Source organism: Engraulis encrasicolus, chromosome 10 (genome assembly GCF_034702125.1).
Source record: "Engraulis encrasicolus isolate BLACKSEA-1 chromosome 10, IST_EnEncr_1.0, whole genome shotgun sequence".
Lineage (NCBI taxonomy): Eukaryota > Metazoa > Chordata > Actinopteri > Clupeiformes > Engraulidae > Engraulis > Engraulis encrasicolus.
Genome location: NC_085866.1, coordinates 11,846,196 through 11,868,362, shown reverse-complemented (window position 1 = coordinate 11,868,362; position 22,167 = coordinate 11,846,196). Strand labels below are relative to the sequence as shown.

General features: G+C 42.7%; 1 protein-coding gene across 1 annotated transcript in view; it reads left to right on the top strand.

The window, feature by feature from the left end:
* Positions 1 to 731: 731 nt before the first annotated feature.
* Positions 732 to 22,167, top strand: part of LOC134456453 (contactin-4-like) — a 29,785-nt gene continuing 8,349 nt past the window's right edge. Inside the window, exons 1-9 of the mRNA XM_063207814.1 lie at positions 732 to 745; positions 1,021 to 1,148; positions 2,834 to 3,003; positions 5,885 to 6,002; positions 10,145 to 10,303; positions 10,727 to 10,876; positions 11,915 to 11,985; positions 19,722 to 19,956; positions 21,727 to 21,839. Of these exons, the coding sequence (XP_063063884.1) occupies positions 732 to 745; positions 1,021 to 1,148; positions 2,834 to 3,003; positions 5,885 to 6,002; positions 10,145 to 10,303; positions 10,727 to 10,876; positions 11,915 to 11,985; positions 19,722 to 19,956; positions 21,727 to 21,839 (1,158 nt within the window). The remainder of the gene's footprint in view (positions 746 to 1,020; positions 1,149 to 2,833; positions 3,004 to 5,884; positions 6,003 to 10,144; positions 10,304 to 10,726; positions 10,877 to 11,914; positions 11,986 to 19,721; positions 19,957 to 21,726; positions 21,840 to 22,167) is intronic.

The following is a 22,167-nucleotide window of genomic DNA, read 5'->3' as shown; positions in this document are numbered from 1 at the left end:
CAGTTCCCTGCAATTCTTACACAAACATAGATACTCTGAATAACAATGAAAAAAATATAACAGTGCATATTCCGGTTGGAGCTACAGCACAACAATGATGCGAAGGTGCAGGCACAAGCAACAGGCGTGGTGACGCTTGCAGGGCCGGCTTAGTTCTACTGTTGTGGCCACAGACCCTCGTGAATAGTGAATGCAGCCATTAGATGACGGCAGCGGGGGGTCTCACAGCCATTTGGGCGAGGGGTTACAGAGTATGAAATGGCTCATGGTGAGTTGTCACTTGACGGCATTGCAAATAGCTCAAATGCGGAACACACACGCACCAGCACACACACACACATACACACACGCACACACACACACACACACACACACACACACACACACACACACACACACGCACGCATGCACACAAAATAGCACTTCCGCAACCCACCCACCCAACCTCCTGCTGCGTTTGGATTAAATTGTTTAGCAAGAGCAATTGCTGCACCAGATTTGCAGTCTTTCTTTCTTTCTTTTTTTCTTTCTTTCTTTCTTTCATTCTTTCTTTCGTTCTTCCTTTTTTCTTTCTTTCATTCTTTCTTCCTTTCTTTCTTTCTGTGTTTCTTTCTTTTTTTCGGGTGTGCTTTCTATTTTTTCTTTTAAAATTTCTCTCTCTGTCGACAAAGCAGACAGGATAAAGCTCATCTTAAATCGAAACAGTCTGCAGATATTTGCTCCCTGTGGCAATGACTGCCGCAATGTAAATGAGTCATCTGCACCTGTTAGCATGATGGAAATTGTTTCTGGATTCATAAGGAGCATTTTTAGGTGGTGGCTGATGGAGTTCAATCTTATGCCTGATAGATTTGACCCAGCTGTCTGCTCCGCTAAATTGCGTAGAGGTTACTGAATGGTGGTACTCGAAATAGGCAAAGTGGGGTCTACGATAGATAGCCACATCCCCTTAATTACATTGTCTCCTCCTGAGACAGACGTGGTTTGATGAGGAGGAAATGTGTTGTCCGTTTTTTGCAGGATAATTATTCTCACCGATGGAACGCTGAAAATCAAAAATTTGACGAAGACGGATGAGGGCACCTACACATGCTTGGCACAGAACCTCTTCGGCGCAGCCAGCACCTCGGGTCGACTCCTGGTTACAAGTGAGTTCAATTTCAGATTGCTCTGATGCCTGATAGTATTCAGGCTCCATGCCTGATTTCAGTCTTGACAGAGTTTGCAAAAATAAAAACAGTGGTAATAATTAGCCATTAGGTTATTCTTATCTCAGAAAGTGTTACAGGTTCAGAGTTTTCTTCTACTATCAGGCTTGAATAATGGTCATATACAGGCTATTAAATGTTTGAATTATGTGTCAAAATAGGCCTACGTTACGTCACTATGCAGTATATTCTCGTCGTCATTAGAGCAGGGGGGGAAAGTTCAGGCTCAGGATTTTTTTTTCACTATTACCCCTGCAAATGTGTCTTCCTACAGCAGACAGCATTGACTGTTTTGTCTCTGTTGATGAGGAAACGAGCTTACGTAAAAGCAGTTTGCTGTTCCCTTCACCAGTAGGAATTGTGGTTTTGTGCAACAATGGTATAATGTGCAATGCATTTTGTACACACAGCCATAAAATGTCTATCCTGGAACCTTGCAGAGCACTGTATTATTCAAGTTGTCTTATTAGCAGTACATTCTTTCAAAACTTCTTTTTTGCTGTCGCATGGACCTCAGACCTCGGTAGAAGTGTAGATAGCAGACCACTTCTTGCATATGCAATTTTTTTTACACTATCACCAATGCAGCAAAAGCTTCGCATAGAACTTCCTCTCCATTTTTGCACTCCCTATAATGTAAGGGTTCTGGCCCCTTCTGATGGATATCCGCAGCTTGCCCTAAATGAATATTCATTCACTGCTCGCAGCGGTCTTGGTGACCCAGATCAAATGTTTCCACTGGCCCAAGGACACCTTAGGAGTTTTTCTGCAGCGCCAGTCACTCCAGGAGCTCGCCGCTGCACCACAGATACTCTCCCATCCACACTGATGTAAATCAAACCCACACAGCCTCTCAGACTTCATAATCACGATTCACGATCGGCCTCGCCCCATACGCTACAGTACTATAGCCCTTGGTACAGCAGAGCGATGGTGTTAACTAGAGTCTAACAGCGCAACTGTGTTCGAATTTCATGAAGTACACTCTGTGCTCAGTGTAGCGTAAGTATAGGATATTAAAGTGCGTGTACACACTGGAGTGCAGTGTGTGAACCTTTGTGTAGTGCCATACTACTTACAATGCATCTCAATCTTGAAAGCCAACCGCTGAAAGATTTGATGTCTTGTAGGAAAATATATGGTGCTGTAGCTGTTAGTTTTTGTCGGATGTGTTGCTGCAAATGAATGGCTGTGCCTCTTACTGCCAGCAGCAAGATAGAGTAAGGCCTTTCCAAGGTTTTTATATAATTACTGTATCATGAAGTGATTTTAACAGCATTGTGTGTTTGCTACCAAGCTCCGTTTGCCAAGCCCCACCAGTGTGAAATGCTATGTTGCAGTGAGCCGCACAGACTTCATCAACTTATTAACTTTTCCTAGCCCGGGGAGCCGTGTAATACCTTTTCAAGAAAATAATATTTTCCTTTTTTACACTGACCCTGGATGTGCCTCTCGTAGCGAAACGTACAGTGGGATCTAAATGCAACTTGGAATTAGCATATGCGTTTAACGGGGCGGAATCTATACGCTCTGACACGAATACGTTTGATGGATGTACACGTATGTGCCTGCTGACTTCTTTATATCGACACTAACACATTGGATTGCTGTGCTTTGGGGAGCAGAGCCCACGAGGATCAGTCAGGGCCCGTCGAACATGGAGATCATTGTGGGCGAGAGCATCGTGCTTCCCTGCCAGGTGTTCTGTGACCCGGTCCTGGATGTATCGTTCTCGTGGGCATTTAATGGCCAAGTCATCAGCAAGTTGGACAGGCACTTCGAGCATGTGGGAGGGGTGAGTGCTGAATAAGAGACCAATGGTTATTTACGTGTATTTTTCTCTTCCTTTCTTTCTTTCTTTCTTTCTTTCTTTCTTTCTTTCTTTCTTTCTTTCTTTGCTTGCATAGGACTACATTTGGTGTTTTCTTTGCTTGGATTTGGGTTTTTGTTAAACATTCATTTGTGTTAACTCCGTTAGGTTAAAAATACCCTACCTGTTCTCCATGATATCCGTCGACCTAAAAACAACTTCTCGTCTTTTCATTAAAATGAAAGTCGCTCACTCACTACATATTGAATAAGAGACCAATGGTTATTTACGTGTATTTGTCTCTTACATTTTTTCTTCTTTCTTTCTTTCTTTCTTTCTTTGCTTGCATAGGACTACATTTGGGGGTTTTTATGTTCTCTTGTCTCTTTGTTTTCTTTGCTTGCTTTGTTTTCTTTGCTTGGATTTGGGTTTTTGTTTAACATTCATTTGGGTTAACTCTGTTAGGTTAAAAATACTCTACCTAGTGTTCTCCGTGATATCCACCGACCTAAAAACAAGTTCTCGTCTTTTCATTAAAATGAAAGTCGCTCACTCACTACATATGGGTGTCCTTTGCTGACTTTTTCACGGGTCGGTTCACAGAATACACTGTTGGCCACATAGCGCCTCAAACCATTTTCAGCATTTGAAAATCCATAACTTGCCATTCTGCTCTCAGGAGGAGATTAATTAATGTACACAGAGAAGAGGAATATTCAATGCAGCCATCATTAGAGCTGTCAATATGTGGTCTGTGCGGGTCAGTGATGAGAGTCTGTTAGTTTCTGCTTAAATTACACGTCACTTAAGCAACTTGAAAGATATTTTGATTTTCATGTTAAAAATATTGCTGTTTTTTTGTGTGGGGCGTATGTAAGCATTTGTGTGAAAGTATTTTCAATATTCTGTGTGTGTGTGTGTGTGTGTGTGTGTGTGTGTGTGTGTGTGTGTGTGTGTGTGTGTGTGTGTGTGTGTGTGTGTGTGTGTGTGTGTGTGTGTGTGTGTGTGTGTGTCTATGTACATTTTTAATAGCAAGTTGGGTTGCTTTTTTTCCCCTGTGTTGAAGCTCATCTCTAAAGATTACTGCTCGCTGATCACTCCAAAGTAATTGGGATGAATAGCTGTCACGGGTTTCCAGCTTGCACGGTTCACTTCCATGTGTGGTGGTGGACTTCAAAACAGCTATTAAACGCTGTCGTATGGGCTCACAAATATCCTTCTCTTTGTACATCCTGACTTTTTTGCCGTGGTGACGGTTATCAGTGTTGAGATATGAGTTTTTTGTCAACTCTTTCATCTCAGGGCTCCAGCGGGACTATCATTCAAGACTGCTCATCTGGGCAGAATTCATTTCCATAATGACAGAGGGAGAAGCTGCTCCCTGTAAGAGCCAGCTAAAGAGGCAAATTAACCACACGCTCGCTCACCATTGTCTGCACTCAGGTGCGGAGCAAGATGAAAGAGTTTGGGCACAGTTTATACATTTGCTTTCATGAGCTGAAGTTAAATGGTCCCCGGAGGGATGTGTAAGGGGTTTCTGTGTGAGAGTCCTTGATTCTTTTGAAAAGAAGTTGTTGGTGTAGATTTTTTGACAATTGCCACTAGGTCTGAAGACTTTAGGAGCACAGTCAGCCTACCTTGGAGCAAATGAAGGCCTATAACACGTTGGGCTTTACAGCATGTGCCATGTAGTGTAAGAGACGTGAATCAAGCATCTTTTACTTAGGAAAAAAGGAAGTCAGAAGACAGGTTGTATAGAGGCATGTTAAGTATATGGTGTTTGTGTGTGTGTGTGTGCATGTGGTTACGTGCACATGTGCACTGGTTGACCCACCATGAAAAAGTGAGTGGTAATGAGAATGTTTTTTCTCTTTGTCGAGATTTGTCTCTAATGAGTACCGCTTGCTGATCATTAAATCACGTTTATACATGTTGATGGTGAAGCGTATTAAAAAGAGGTATGTTTAAAAAGAGGTACCTAAAAAGTGTATATTATTCCCTGTACCGGTACATCACTAAAGGAGTCTTGAAATTCCTCTGGACAGGTGCAGCCTGAGGGCAAAAAAATGAAAATCCTGCTTCATGGAATGTAATGCAGTATTTTTATTTTTTTTTTAATCCATGTTTTAACACTGCCTATGTGTTCTTCTCTCTTATATGATTTTGTATGCAGTTCTTTTTCATTCAATTTATCATTTCCACTTTTTTCCGGTGGAAGAATTTTCTGCAAGACTTGTTTCATTCGACACTCATCATTGCTGCTAAATGATCGGCCGCATATAATTGTAGTATGTACTCTTTGTATTGTCTGCACGGCCCATTTATTTCATTTAAGCCGTGCCACTAGCTGTCTGTATGCGGAATCCTCTCACTCACTCATTCTCGAGTAATTAAGATCTAATTGGCTCCCTTTTAGCCGCTAGGTTGGCCCGATCCCTTTTCTTCTGCTTGGTTGAGGCCTGCGAGCAGTGGGGGTAGCCGCAAGGCTGTTTACTTAGCAAACATGCCTCCCACACCGACGGAGTAAACTACTCACTAGCCTGAAGGCATCCATGTTGTTGCAGTGTACCATACAGTAGAGGGCTATTTTGGGCCCATTTCCCTATAGGTTGCTTTTTTGATGAAGTGAGCTCATTGGGTTTTTTTGTAGAGAATAATTATAGCGTATCTGCATGCACACATTCAATAACCTTTCATGTATTCTAAGTAAACGCTGATGAAATGGAAACGTCCGAGTTGCTTCACATTTCCAAAGACAAGTTTGACAGTGACTCACTATTGCATTGTGTTGGTAACAGTTCTGTTGTTTTTCTTTGTTTCTTTTCTTTTCCTATTCCTTTTCTTCTCTTGCCATTTCATGTGCTAGCCGGCAGCGGGTGACCTGATGATTCGTAACATCCAGCTGAAGCACGCGGGGAAGTACGTGTGTGTGGTGGACACAGACGTGGAGAGCCTGTCTGCAGCGGCTGTTTTGGTTGTCAAAGGTGAGCAAACGCAACACTTCCTTTCTCTGCTCTTTCAAGGGGCCATATTATACTTGCGTCACCTTTTTGAGTGGTTTTGGTATTGTCAGTTCAGTCAGCATTGCTCTGTTTCCTGTGAGTAAGTGGAGAGATTTTTGATGTCCATAATACTGTGGTGGGAGATAATAAAGCTCTGGGTTTCCCAGAGGCGGACTTACCATTAGGCAAACCTAGGCAATTGCCTAGGGCCCTGACAAAATCTGTCCTCCATAGAGACCCCAACTGTGACACCAGTCGCGGACCAAGTCCATTTACATTTTCCAAGTACATTTTGTAAACACAGAAAAAAATAGGCTTGATCTTAATTTGTCACTTAAGTATAAGAAGATGCCTATATATGAGACAAAACACTTAAATAACACCAAAACAAATAACTTATTGTTTACGCAATGACTTTTGAGGGCCCCGTGTTTGCCTAGGGCCCCAAAATGGCTAGATCCGCCCCTGGGGTTTCCTACTTGGGGCCAGAAGAGAAGAAGCCTTTTCAGAAATGTGAAATATCATGTTGTTAACTCATTGGCTGCCTTCGACGTCGCTATGACGTCATTTTGAATAGTGACGCCCCCTGCCTTTGGCGGCTGCCGATAATTGTGTTTTTTTACAGCCATGCCTTGGGAATGGTCTGACCAGAGAAATTAGAACACAGGGGAGAAGGCTCAGTCTCATTGGTTCCCATTGTAGCCAGTTAGCTTTGCATGCATTCTGCAGTAACGAGCGTAGGCCAGTCCTTCATGTGGGAAAATGTATGGAATGGAAAGGGGAACCCATGCTAAATACATTGCTACTGCCATTTCCAGTCACAAATATTATCAACAAAACATTCCTGGTAAGCACTATGACTGTTGTTTAACAATAGGCTGTATTGACAAATCGTTCAGGTGTGTAGTTTTACAGCTGGTTAGAAGATTTCAACCTGTACTCGCTAGCATCGTGCTAATGTTTATGGGTTTGGCCCCATAAAAATTGAGCTTTGTGACCCAGTATATAATAATCTAGTGGCGCAAAATAATCGAAACGAAATCGAAAATCACAAAAATTATAATGGTAAAAAACTCCATTGACACCCATTCATTTTGCACTGTCCCGTGGTTAGGGTTAGCCAATTGTGGCTAATAGGAAGTTCCGTGAGTGAATAGCCCCTGGTCTGACCTATCTTCTGTATAAATTTCAAGCCTCTAGGCATTTTCTAACTGTTCCTGTAGGTGGCAGAAGTGTCCTTAGGAACAGTCAAGGCAGGGCTTTAGTTCAGAACAAGAGGACATGTCAAGACAAAAACACCCCTTTTTTACTATTATAATATAATCTCAAAAGTAGCATAGCAAAATCATTTTTGAAAGTAAAGCACCTGTGACAGTAGTCTACTTTCTTGCCCTCTGATTTTAACACAGGTAGGCTACTGATTTTAGTGTCAGAGCCTGACCAAAAAAAACCTTCCTCTCATGACCAAAATACAACCCCCTGTTGCTATCTAGCTAGAAGGCATTGTACCTAGCTTGCCCAAAATACACAATGAGATGATCTGTGTGGCAACCTTTCATTTTGGATAATGTGATCAGCCTACACAACATCAGGATGATGCTTACAAAATATCATCTAACAGGAGAATGCACGGGACTAGTGGTGATGTGTCACCTCAGTTGGGAAATGTTTGGCTATAAAGTTTGCTACGCTAGCTAGCTAGCTAGCACGAAATCGCTAACATCTTACAACTAAGCCTAAATAAAGGAGCCTTGGTAAGTCAACTATTTTTTACTCATTCTACAGTTATTTTTTATGGATCTGTATAGTATGATCAGCTTACTGTATCATCAAAAAAGACAGGGGGGGTTGCAGATTCTTGGAACAGAGTAGCCTTTGTGTCTGGTCAGATGCTTTCAGCTCACATGAGAAAGCATTGCACTTAGCCTCAGATCAGCTAGCCTTCACCACTCCAATCGGCTTGTGAAATGTTGGATATGTGATCAGTACTTTATCAAAAGAAAATTCATTGAACAATATATGACAAGATCACTATAGCAGAACCATGATGACAGTAATCATCAATCTGCAAATTGTCCGCTCTGCCAAAGAAGCTGCAGTAAGCTACGCTAAGCGGAGCTGCCTGCCTACCTGCCTCCCTCCCCCACAAGACACAACACGGTACTATGGAGGAAATAAACCAGCTGTGATTCGTTCTCCAACGAGGGGAGAGAGAGAGCACAATCAGAGGGAGAGGGAGAGGGAGGGAGTTCCCGGAGTTAGGGGCACCTGCTGTCATGATCCATTCTGCGCGCCAGCAACTAAACCAAAACACCCTTGTTTTCGAGTCCACCCCCGTTATATTTCAGTATATTAGGTTGAAAAGGTCATACAAACGATTTTTTGTTCAGGCTACAGATGACAGAAGACTCTATAATAGCATCTGATAGGTTTGGAGTTGTTAGGACGATGCCATTATGGGCAAAAACGTTTGCAGTTATAGTTCTACTTCAAATGGCGTTTTCTCAGCTTTTTGGCTAGAAAGCAGCATTTTGGCGAATTCCACTTAATTTCAACAGATGATTATGAAAGAACGGAAAGGGGTAGAGAGACACCGTGTTTTTCTGATGACAGATGAGCGTCTAATCTGTGTTTTGATAGGTGTGGTGTTAACATAGACACAGAACTCAATTTTCTGTGAGCCTCCAAAAAACACCCAAAATGCTGAAAAATCTCTGGCACTCCGAGGTACTCTTTTATGAAAATGGCTGGCAGCCAATGAGTTAAAGTTGAAAATCAGTTCCATGGGCTTACTTAGACTTCCATGGATTTACTGCGGTACAAAATGAACTGTGAAGCAAATGAGTGAACTGCATCGTCTGCATGCAATTGTGCAATACACAAAGTACACGACGACAGCTCCACATTATCTACCATAGCAACCCATTCACACCCTCTCGTACAGTATGTTCCATCCTCGTCGGCGGGCGGGCGGGGGCTTTTTGCTTGCTTGTGCAACATTTGCTGACAAGCTTCACTAACCGAAATCCTTTACAGCTTGGCTCGTTCCACTGTAATGAAAGCATAATTGAATAATGAATTGATCGCTGATTTTTAGGTTCAATTAGTGTTTCCTAATGAGGACGCCATATCAAAACAGTTTATCAGGCTACAGTGATGAGATTTAAGGGGGATCAATGGCTCTCAGTTAACATTTTGCTTGACAGGTAATACGTGTTGCAGTGCAATTAATGTGTACTCTGACCTATGAAAGAATGCATTTATTGCTTGTTTCATGGCTGTTGCACAGATTTCAGTGCTGTAGTAAAATAACGTACGGTAAGGCGGAGGGAGGCAGACTTGTTTTATGCACGCGTTGGCATTTGCAGATTTGGGTGGGTAGGCTACCGTCAGTCCTTTCGCCTGCTTTGGCCCTAGATAGCAATCCCAATATTATTCTCAAGAGAAATATACAAATACCAATATTTTTCAATCAGTATTTAGCAAACGAAAAAGGCAATGGTGAAAGCACCCATGGCCAAGCGCAATTGCAAGCAGGTTACAGGGGAAAAAAACACCTGCTTCATCTACAGCACAATTTTGGCAAAACTCAGCAGCAAAACTCAGACGATGTACTTTGTCTGCGTGTACAAAAAAACCCACAAACTGCTTCTGGCCCCGAGAGAACACCACAGGAGTTAAAGAAGACAAAAAAGAGGCATGGCATGTGCGTCTTTATTCTGTCCGTTAATTGTGCTGCACGCGTGTAGTCTTTGTGTAGTCTGAGACACACGGCATGGTACGGTCATGCCTGTGGCAAATGAGGAGTGATGTAATGGTACTGAAAGAGGTGCCCTGAGAGCATCTAGGAAACCTTCTTCCCACGTCTGCCTGCGTGCGTTAAGAAAAGCTTTTAATGAGGCCGCAGAAAGTTGCAGATCACAAAAACAGTCAAAAGAGCGCACATCTCTCTCTCTCTCTCTCTCTCTCTCTCTCTCTCTCTCTCTCTCTCTCCCTAGCTCTGTATGTGTGTGCGTGTGTGTGCAGTGCGTACCTGTGTGTATTTGTGTGTGTGCTGTGCGCGATGCGTGCAAAAGCGTAACGGAAAAGCTAACTTTGCTTAATGAACGCTCGGCTTGAGCCAGGTCCCCCCGGCCCGCCTGATAGCGTGACGGTGGATGAGATCACGGACAGCACCGCCCAGGTCTCCTGGAAGCCCGGCCCAGACAACGGCAGCCCCATCACCGGATATACCCTCCAGACCAAAACGCCCTTCACCGTGGGTTGGCAGGCCGTGGACACGGGTAAATGCTCCCGCCCGCGTTTTGCCTCTCCCTCTCCTCTCCTCTCCTCTTCGCCTTCTCGTTCACGGCAACTCATGCATGCAACCAACCACTTAAGCTGTGAATGTGAATTCACCACAGCGGATTTCGTGTTATTAATTGAATATGAAAATGAAGACAGAATATGACATTCATAGAGAACTTGGACATGACATGCAGCAGAGCTTACGACGGACTCATTTAATCTTAGCATGATAAATCAAATCAGTTATAAAAGGTCTGTGTAAAAAAAAAAAAACAATAAAAAACTCCAGATTGTAATGTACCACCAAGTGTGTGACAATCTTAAAGATTTGCTTGCATCAGCACTGTACTGTTTGTGAAATTTCTCCTGATGTTTTTCTCATGCTGTACACCCCCACCTTACCCCCCTGCCGCTGGCAGTGCCCGAGGTGATTGATGGGAACACGTTGACGGCCACTGTGGTGAACCTAAATGCCTGGGTGGAGTACGAGTTTCGGGTGGTGGCGCGGAACAGCGTGGGCATGGGCGAGCCCAGTCCCGCATCGCTGAAGACCAGGACAGAGGACACCGGTGAGGCATCAGCCTGGTCATGCACAGTGTTGCCAGATTGGGCTGTTTCCCGCCCAATTGGGCTGCTGAGGATGGCTGTGTGCGGGTAAAAATTGCATTTAGCAGAAAAACCCGCCCAACATTTGCCATTGATATCAATAGAATTGGGCGGGATTTTGTGCCTCTAGGCGGGTTTTGAGCATTTTTTGAGCTGGAAATCATCATCCTCATCTGGCAACCCTGGTCATGCATGCCTACACACCTCACACCCACGGCTACCGCACCGGGTCGTCACCACACACTCACACGGCAACCACACACAAGGTCGTCATCTGAAGTCCAGCGGGATGCCAGTATAGCATGGAAAGCCATACTTCACCATAGGATGTAGAGTGCACAAACACAAAAACATGCCCCAGTTTAATATCACTGGCTGTGTTTTTTAGTTTTTAAGGTATATTCAATGGTAGTCCTTCATACACATACTTACTGTGTGTTTTTATTACCTCCAACAAGGATGTTTTCGGTCGTGTTGATTTGTCTGTCACAAATGGAAATGATAAAAGGAACAAGTGATTCAATTTTGGTGGTGATCTGGATCACGATGCAGATCCAGGATTTTTTTAAAGATTCTTCACCATTGTGGGATAGGGCAAATTTTGACATTCTAACTTCACAAAAACAAGGCGGAAATACTTGAAAAAAAATGAGGGTGTAATATAGTCAAATGTTCTATCAAACAGCTTCCTTGGCGGAAGTCTGCACTCTCTGACACCTCCGCCAAGGGACCTTACTCAATTTCACTGTATGTTACTATAAAAAAACTTGCCATAAACATGAACATAGCAAATACACGCTGGCAGACATTCACAGATACACATGTTCCTGCATGTGTATGCCCACTCACGCACACATGCAAATATGCCCACCAGAGGCACGACCTGGTAAAGCAGCTGTAGGGGGTGGCGGTGAAGCACTCGCTGTGGCATGTTGTTGCTAAGAGTGTCTCTCTGACGAGTCGTGTCCATCTATCTCATGTCTCCTGTCTCCTGTCTCCAGTCCCCGACACGGCCCCCACAGACGTCAACGGAGGAGGAGGCTCCAAGTCAGAGTTGGTAATCACCTGGGAGGTAAGTCATCTGTCTGCATTAACACTTCTGTCTGCACTTCTGTCTGCATTAACATTCTCAACTTTCAAAAAAAGCACTGAAATTATGTACAAACGAGGACATAATCATAGCCAACATCACTGTATCTGCTAGTGATGTTGGCTATGATTATGTCCTCGTTTGTAAGTCCCTTTGGTTACAAAGCATCTGCCAAATGCAACGTAATGTAAATGTAAAAATAACAACACAGAATTGGGCAAAATAGATGAGAGTGTGATGGATGGAGTGGCCATCACTAGGGTTGTGGGTGTGCTTTGTCTGTCACGCCAACGAACCTGGCTCTTTGGTGTAGCAGTCAGAGCCCCAGTTTAGTACCCCAAAAAGCAGGGTTGCCAGATGATGCTGATGATTTCCAGCCCAAAAAATGCTCAAAACCTGCCGAGGAGCACAAATTCCTGCCCAATTCTATTGATTTCTATGGCAAGAATTGGGCGGGTTTTTCTGCCAAATGCCATTTTTACCCGCACACGGCCATCCTAAGCAACCCAATTGGGCGGGAAACAGCCCAATCTGGCAACACTGCCAAAAGGTCCAGGTTTGAGTCCCAGCGGGGCAACTCTATACTTCACTACAGGGAGGATACATTGTCTTGTTGATATGCCCAACGTCATGTCGAGTTGAGCTCCTAACTTCTCCTGGGTCCAGGTTAGGGCTTGGGTTATGGCTACCGCATGTTCACAGGCTACTGGTAGCTTGCTTCGACGAAGCAGCCAATTTCGACCAAACATACATTTTAAATGCTTATATCTTGTAATCTGCAAATAACAGAGAGCAACAAACACATGCATTGGAAAGCCGCCATTCATGTTTGTTTGTTAAATTGGCTAGTTTCTCTGGCTACGCCTCTGGAAGAGAAATAAATATGTGTTTGTGTGTTGTATCATTTAAAAGGTCTATTTCCCCTGATTTATTTGGTGGGTAAATTTTATCTGTGCCATGTAGGCCTAATATATTCACACAATGAGCCTTTTATGGTAGAAGCACACTACCCACTCCCCACCCCCTACCCTTTCAACTCCCCCACGCACACACACACACACACACACACACACACACACACACACACACACACACACACACACACACACACACACACACACACACACACACACACACACACACACACACACACACACCAGCTTCTCTGCGTCTCCCACATCCGCGAGAGGTAACCATTTTGCCTAATTGAATGGAAGCGAATGTGTTTGTTTCCTCGGGATAACCACTCCTGCCCGGGCCCAAGGGTCCTATCATTCCGCTCGTTGACACGTGGCTCTGGGCTAGCGTCGCTAGTCTCACTGCACTCCCAGGAGATGCTGCAATTTCTACTCCAAGAACATAGTGGATTTTTTTTTCATTACTGTATTACTATTTATTATTTCTGGTGGTACAGGAAGGGAGACGGATCTCTCTTATATGAGGCTTGTATGTCTACCATACCGCAGCTTTATAGCAGTTTTATAGTGCGATGCTGCAGGGCTATGCTGTATGCTTTTTAATATCACTGCAGTATGGTCTAATCCAAATGAAGGCCACATCATAGATTTGTATATATAGGGGGGCAATTTATGTGTCGGAAGAAAATGCACATTATAGCACGCTTTGTAGGCTACTGTATACATTTTAATGGGACCAGTAGGATATTGTCCCTCTTCTTCTCCACTTTGTTTTGATAGCAAAGCGTGGAATAGTTAGACTCATTTCTGGTTGTATTTTTCACAATGGAGATGGAGACTAATCTTGAAGGCTGTGCTGTGTAGGTTTTAGAAGACTGCAAGAGTAACAATGGGATCCATTTGCAGGTGAATGGCATTACTGTTTACAGCACCGTATACTTGTGCTTGTAACCTGCATCACGTGTTTTGTAAAGTCTGCAGTAGGTAGCATACTGTATATATACGGTAGCCTTTAAGCATAGACTGCATAGGGAATATAATAAATATATATATATAAAAAAATAATATACAGTCCCAGGAAAAAGTTTGTACACCCTTTGAAATGTCTTACCTTTCTGTCAAAATTGGTCATAAAACATGATCTGATCTTCCTAGAAATCACAAGAAGGAACAACCAGAGTCTGCTTTAACTAATTCAACCCAAACATTTACAAGTTTTCATATTTGCATTGGCCATAAGATGTAAACATTCACAGAACAGCAAGGCATAAGTAAGTACACCCTTGCATTCAATAGGTTTTAACCCTAAGTTAGTCGCAATAACCTCAACCAGATGTTTCCTGTAGTTGCAGATCAGATTAACAAAGTTTGTATCTTGTCTCCCTCTTCTTTAGAAAACTGCCTCTCGTCAGCAAGGTTTGTGGGATGTCTGGAGTGCATAGCTTTCTTGACTTGATGCCATAATCTCAATTGTTTTTTGTCAGGGCTTTGACTGGGCTATTCCAGAATGTGTATTTCATTATTATGAAGCCATTCTAAAGTCGATTAGCTTCTAAAGTATGGGTTGTTGTCACATTTCAGCACCCATCCTCTTGTGTGCTTCAACTGTGTGACAGACTACCTCACATTTTTCTGTAAAATATCTTGATAAACTTCTGAGTTCATTGTTCCACTGATAATAGCAAACTGACAAGGGCCTGAGGCAGCAAGGTAGCCGCATATAATGATGCTCCCGCCACCATACTCAAAGGTGTAGATGAGGTTTTGGTGAAGGTGTGGTTCTCCAGTTCTCCTCCAAACATGACATTGTGTGTTCCCCTGAACAATTCAACTTAAGTGTCAACGTTGGTCTACAGAATATTTTGCAGTAATTCTATGAAGCATATAAATGTTTTTTTCGCAAACCTCAAAGGTGCAGCAATATTTTTTTGGACAGAAACCCCATTAATTTTAGATTGGCAGAATGAATCCCATCTTAAGCTTTTCTTGGTTACATCTCCTCTTCTGAGTATGGTGGCGGGAGCATCATTATATGCGGCTACCTTGCTGCCTCAGGCCCTTGACAGTTTGCTATTATCAGTGGAACAATGAACTCAAGTTTATTGTGATATTTAACCGAAAAAATGTGAGGAAGTCTGTCACACAGTTGAAGCACACAAGAGTATGGGTCCTGAAATGTGACAATAACCCATACTTTAGAAGCAAATCGACTTTAGAATGGCTTCATAATAATGAAATGCACATTCTGAAATAGCCCAGTCAAAGCCCTGACAAAAAACAATTGAGATTATATGGCAATGAAGTCAAGAAAGCTATGCACTCCAGACATCCCACAAACCTTGCTGACGAGAGGCAGTTCTCTAAAGAAGAGGGAGACAAGATACAAACAGATTGTTTTGTCAATCTGATATGCAACTAAGGACAAGTCTGGTTGATGATATTGCAACTAACTGAGGGTTAAAACCTACTTAATGCAAGGGTGTACTTACTTATGCCCTGCTCTCCTGTGAATGTTATGGCCTTATGACCAATAAAAATATGATAACATGTAGATGTTTGGGTGGAATTAATTAAAGCAGACTCTGATTGATCCTTCTTGAGATTTCCGGGAAGATCAGACCATGTTTTATGATCAATTTTGACAGAAATGTAAGAAATTTCAAAGGGTGTACAAACTTTTTCCTGGGACTGTATATAAATAATAAATATATAATAAAATGTATCCATAAATGTACAGGTAGTGCTTTGCAAGTTGTGATGTACCGTAGTATGCTCTTGCGCTGACTCTGCCATATTTTTCATAAGATAGCTTATAGGCACTTTATAGGCTATGCAGTACTGGATGCTTTTATTGTTTCAATTGTTTCACAGCAGGCAAAACTTCAAGGATGTATCATAAGTCTTCAGTAGTGGGTTTTTCTCATAGACCTTAGTACATACCGTAGGATGATGGTGGTAGAGGTGGTAGATTATCTGGTTTGGCAACTGGAAGGAGCCAGAATGCTCCTGTAGGGGATTCAGGTCGACCAGAACAGAGCCGGTGCCAGCACCAGTTACGTTCGGCACTGAAGTGCTTACCTGCGAACCGCCCGTGTTCATACCGGGCCCCGAACTTTTCCCGCACGTGACTCTGTTACCCGGATGAACCTGCTGACGCCCACATTGTCGTCACGGTTCGCGGAGAAAAAACAAGTATTTTGCGGTTTGCATTGCGAACCAACTTTCCGGTTCGCGAACGTTAATATCTGTGGCGTGAACACGACGGCCAGTTCACGATTGGGTAGGGGAACGGGCTCCAGCACGGTTCTCAGTCGGCCTGAACGCGCTCCTAGTGACATGTTGGCCTCCCGCGTGGCAACCTTCTGTGTGTGAATAAGTGAATGTGAGCCATACATTGTAATTTCAGAGAGAGAGAGGTTCCGCACGCTTAAAATCCTTTTTGTTTTCTTTTATTATTTCATGGCTGGATTGCGTTTCTACTTCAACAGTCTTCATCAGATTCTCGAGAGGATTTTAAATGTGCTGCTGACCTCTACCTGAAACTAAAGTGAATCTTTGTCCTGCACCTTTTCTTAGGATGTGCACAATTTTCACCTTCAACTGAAAACAGCCATTCATTGTAAAGCCCTTTGAGTGCTCGCAGGAGTAGAAACATGCGGTATTTAGTAAATGCTGTCCATTTAGCACTTACATGTCTAAGAATAGTCGATACACGTAGACTGTGCTTCACATGATGTGTTTTAATATCACTATATGTACTGTATTTGTCTTTTTTTCTCAGCCTGCTGGCATTTGTTGGACTTTTTACAGTTAGTTCTTGTAGGATTTGTTTTTTGTCGTACAGTAGGTGGTACTCGTAGGCCTTGCAAGTACATTTCTAACAACAGGTGGTACTCATAGACTGTGTGCTGGCATTGTTACAGTACATCTATAACAATAGGGAGGACAGTCCTCCTTTTCAGTGCCTTGTCCGGCTTAAAGCACAGCGTTAAGCCGGACAAAAATGCATTAAAATGCATGAAATTGCATCTAGAAAATTTTCTTGGGGGAGGACCCCCAAACCCCCCGTCCAGAAATATGTCTTCCTTTTTCCTGTCACGGACATGGTCACCCTAATACTGGCTGTATGAATTTAAACATAACTTTAGTTGTTTTAAAATATGGCTAAACTCAACTTCAGTAGTGACTGTGGTTAAATATTCCAAACGCACACTGCTGGTATGAAGTTAAAAAGCCTTGGTAACACTTTATAATAAGTACCCCTTTTTAGACATTACTTAAGGGTTAGTTAAGCCTTATTTTACCATTAGTTAACCCTTAGTGAATCACGAGTTAATCATTATGTAAGTATTATTTCTCATTTCCTAACTATTATCTACTACCGTTAGTAAATGGTTAGTGTGTGCTGATATAACGGTTCGCTAAGCAAAGTTAAGCATGGAAAGGTTTTCACTTTAAAAGTTCCCCAGATATGCGGAAGTAGTGAGTTGTAACTTCTTGTTAATGCATAAGCAATGCCTAACAAATCACTTGTTAACGTTTTGTAAAGCATGGAAAGGTTTTCACTTTAGATCAGTTCCCCAGATATACTTAAGTAATGAGTTGTAACTCCTTGATAATGCATAAGCAATGCTTAACAAGTCATTTGTTAACGTTTTGGAAAGCATGGAAAGGTTTTCACTTCAAAAGTTCCCCAGATATGCGCAAGTAGTGAGTTGTAACTTCTTGTTAATGCATAAGCAATGCCTAACAAATCATTTGTTAACGTTTTGTAAAGCATGGAAAGGTTTTCACTTTAGATCAGTTCCCCAGATATACTTAAGTAATGAGTTGTAACTCCTTGATAATGCATAAGCAATGCTTATCAAGTCATTAGTTAATGTTTTGGAAAGCATGGAAAGGTTTTCACTTCAGAGAAGTTCCCCAGATATAGGCCTACTTAAGTAGGCCTAATGGGTTTTAAATCCTTGATAAAAGCATAAGCAATGCTTATGAAGTCATTTGTTAATGTTTTGGACAGCATGGAAAGATTTTCACTGAAAAAGTTCCCCAGATATGCGTTAGTAATGTGTTGAAACTTCAAGTCATTTGTTAACGTTTTGGAAAGCATGGAAATGTGTTCACTTTAGATCAGTTCCCCAGATATAGTTAAGTAATGGGTTATAATTCCTTGATAATGCATAAGCAACGTTTATCAAGTCATTTGTTAATGTTTTGGAAAGCATGGAAAGATTTTCACAGAAAAAGTTCCCCAGATATGCGTTATTAATGCGTTGAAACTTCTTGATAATGCTTACGCAATGCTTATCAAGTCATTTGTTAACGTTTCGGAAAGCATGGAAAGGTTTTCACTTTAGAACAGTTCCCCAGATATAGCTAAGTGATGGGTTATAAATCCTTGATAATGCATAAGCAATGCTTACCAAGTCCTTTGTTAGTGTTTCGGAAAGCATGGAAATGTTTTCACTTAAAAGGTTCCCTAGATATGCGTTAGTAATGCGTTAAAACTTCTTGGTAATGCATAAGCAATGCTTATCAAGTCATTCGTTAATGTGTTGTAAAGCCATAACAGGTTTTCACTTTAGATCAGTTCCCCAGATATACTTACTTAATGAGTTTTAACTCCTTGATAATGCATAAGCAATGCTTAAGAAGTCATTTGTTAACGTTTTTGGAAAGCATGGAAAGGTTTTCACTTTAGATCAGTTCCCCAGATATACTTAAGTAATGGTTCGTAATTCCTTGATAATGCATAAGCAACGCTTAACAAGTCATTTGTTAACGTGCAGAAACATCCATGAGGGGCAGTCACATGAGCCTCAACTTAGGCCTAGGCCTACTGTTTGCCATGCTACCAGTCATCACACATTAACCATTACAAAAGGGTTAAATAAGACTTCAGTGATGCTAAAGCAATAGTTTACAAACCGTTACCATACATGCCTAATAGTACTTGTTAATGGTTAGGTGATAATGTTTTTTTCATAAATAAAGGTGGGTTATCAGACATTTTAATGATGGCTTACTAATGCTTATCAGAAAGTTAAATCACCATAGACGAATGATTAATTAACAGTACTTAATAATTTCACAGAAATACATAATGACTGACTCGTGATTCACCAAGGGTTAACTAATGCTTAATTTTGTTTAGCGAGTAGTTACATCAGCACACACTAACCATTTACTAACGGTATTAGTTAATGGTTAAGAAATGAGAAATAACACATACATAACGACTTACTCGTGATTCACTAAGGGTTAATTAATGTTAAAAATAAGGATTAACTAAGGTTTAACTTTGCTTAGCGAACCGTTATATCAGCACACACTAACCATTTACTAACGGTAGTAGATAACAGTTAGGAAATGAGAAATAATACTTACATAATGATTAACTTGTGATTCACTAAGGGTTAACTAATGGTAAAATAAGGCTTAACTAACCCTTAAGTAATGCCTAAAAAGGGGTACTTATTATAAAGTGTTACCAAAGCCTTTAATGACGACTACTGTCTTCTTCAGAGCCTCTAAAAAGTGAAATAGCACTCCTTGACGGCCAGCACTCACAAGTGAAGAGTTGGCTTCTTAGTATCATAACTTTAGTTGTGCTTCCCTCTCAGTCTGTTAGCATACATACCTAAGAGCAGGTGTTACTCGTAGACTGTGCCGTATGTGTTTTAATATCACTATAGTTGTGCTTCCCTCTCAGGCTGTTAGCATACATACCTAAGAGCAGGTGTTACTCGTAGACTGTGCCGTATGTGTTTTAATATCACTATAGTTGTGCTTCCCTCTCAGCCCGTGCCCGAGGAGCTGCAGAACGGCGACGGCTTCGGCTACATCATCGCCTTCAGGCCATTGGGCGAGGCCACCTGGACCCACGCGGTGACCTCCACGCCGGGCGTGTCCCGCTACGTCTACCGCAACGACAGCGTTCCGCCCTTCTACCCCTTCAGCGTGAAGGTGGGCGCTTACAACGCCAAGGGCCAGGGCCCCTTCAGCGGAGTCGCCACCGTCTTCTCCGCCGAGGAAGGTGAGATCAGCATCATTAGCAAACAGACGGCTAGCCTTGCTCGTCACGATGTCCAGGGCTTGACATTGCCTCGTTTCCCCCCACAACCCACTCTGGCTTTGTGCTTTCTGAGGGGTGAGTCATCATCTACTTGACCAATTTGTTGTCTCTGTTTATCCAGAGACGGTTAGAATGAAAAGAATCTTTGGTTTATCTACGCTTAGTAGTATGAAAGCAAGGTTGTGTATATGAACTTTTTTTATGAACTTTCGTACATGAAAATAAATCAGACAAAATTGGAAACTGACGTAGCCTCTCACTTGAATTGAATGGTTGCTACAGATGGGGCAAAAGGCAGAATATACTGTTGGCAGTGGTCGAGTTGTAAAAGCAAAGCAGGGGGGATGGTCAAAGATAGATTTTGAGTATTGGGGGTTAGGGGGTTTTGTTTTGTTGTTAAAAGTGCAATTTTAATGGCAATATGTGAAGAAGAGATGCCTGTTTTAGAGGGGGATGATTCTTGACCATTTTTATTGAGGGGGAAGATTTTAGGCCATTTTCATTGTAGATGGCATCACCCCACATCACCCTACAACTCGAGCCCTGACTGTAGGCCACTGTGGCATGTCATGTCACTTTTCCAAGGTTACGTATCCGACAAAGTGGCCAGTTACGCTGAAATGAGCTGCATTTGGCCAGTTGGCAGGAGCCCTGGTCACGCCCTGGTCACGACGACCAGTCTGCCACTGTCCTCACCAGAGACAGAATAACTCTAATAAATCTTGTTTGTTTTTTTCTTCAATTTTTTATAAGTGCTGCCAATGTCTGACTGCCACTGCCCACCATTCACCAGGCACACACCGTGCCATCCTGAAAAGTAGCATAAATCCTTTTATTGTTCCTTCAAATCTTTCTTTTATGGCTGCTGTTCATAGAACATGGATGAGAAAATGGGGCGAGAGAGAGAGAGAGAGAGAGAGAGAGAGAGACAGAGAGAGAGAAACAGAGAGAGAGAGAGAGAGAGAATGATGAGGACATTGTGACTCCAGGTACAATTTTTAATGGCCATTTGGACATGATTTTTGCGTCAAGAGAAGAGAGAGAGGGGGCGGGGGCGGGGGGGTGATGGGCTACTGAGGAGTGGGGGGAGAGGCAGAGGGGGAGAAGAGACACATCTCTCTGGCTGCGACACTTCTGTCGGTGGCAAAGAACTTTAATTGAATTTTTGTACTGATAATATTCCTTTGTGTCACCCTGGAAGACCATCAAAGCACAGGGACACTCACTCAGTGTTTGAGGGAAGATTACACTCACCATTATACTGTATACACCAATGTTCCTGGGGATCTGTGTTTAAATATGCAATATCGAGTCTGTGCGTGCGTGCACACACACACATACGCATGCATACACACACACACACACACACATACACACACGTACACGCACGCACACAGGCACGCACGCACGCACGCACGCACACGTACACACACACCCACTCACAAAGTACACAACCACACATGCACACACATCACAAGTACACACACACACACTAAGTACACACACACATGCACAAGCACACGCACACACACAATTCATATATTTTCTTTCTCACTAAATTACTCTCTCTCTCTCTCTCTCTCTCTCAAACACCACACACACACACACACACACACACACACACACACACACACACACACACACACACACACACACACACACACACACACATACTCAGAGAAATACACCAGCACCCACCTTGTTGTTGCTCATCTTGGTTTATCTGTGCAGAGCCGAGTGGCGTGCCAGGGAGGGTTTGGGCCAGAAGCGCCTCGGCATCGGAGATTGAAGTGAACTGGCTGCCGCTCTTCGCCTCCTCCCCTGAAAGAGTCCTTGGCTACGAGGTGCGTTTTCTTATTTTGTGTGTTCCCCAAATGGAAATGAAAGGCACCTAAAATGCAATAACATTTTTTTTTTTGCTTGACCTTCGCCACCACAGCACTATACACGGTCACAGATGTACACATGTGAGAAGAAATATTTGGCTGCGTGCACACTCACATGCACGGACACACACTCACATGAACGCACACACACGTGAACACACACACACATAATACAGCACCACATCACACGCACGCACGGGCGCACACACACACACACACACGCACTCTGTTATTGGCATTGACAATTTGGCATTGACAATCCCTTCATGCTGGTTCCTCTTGGTGT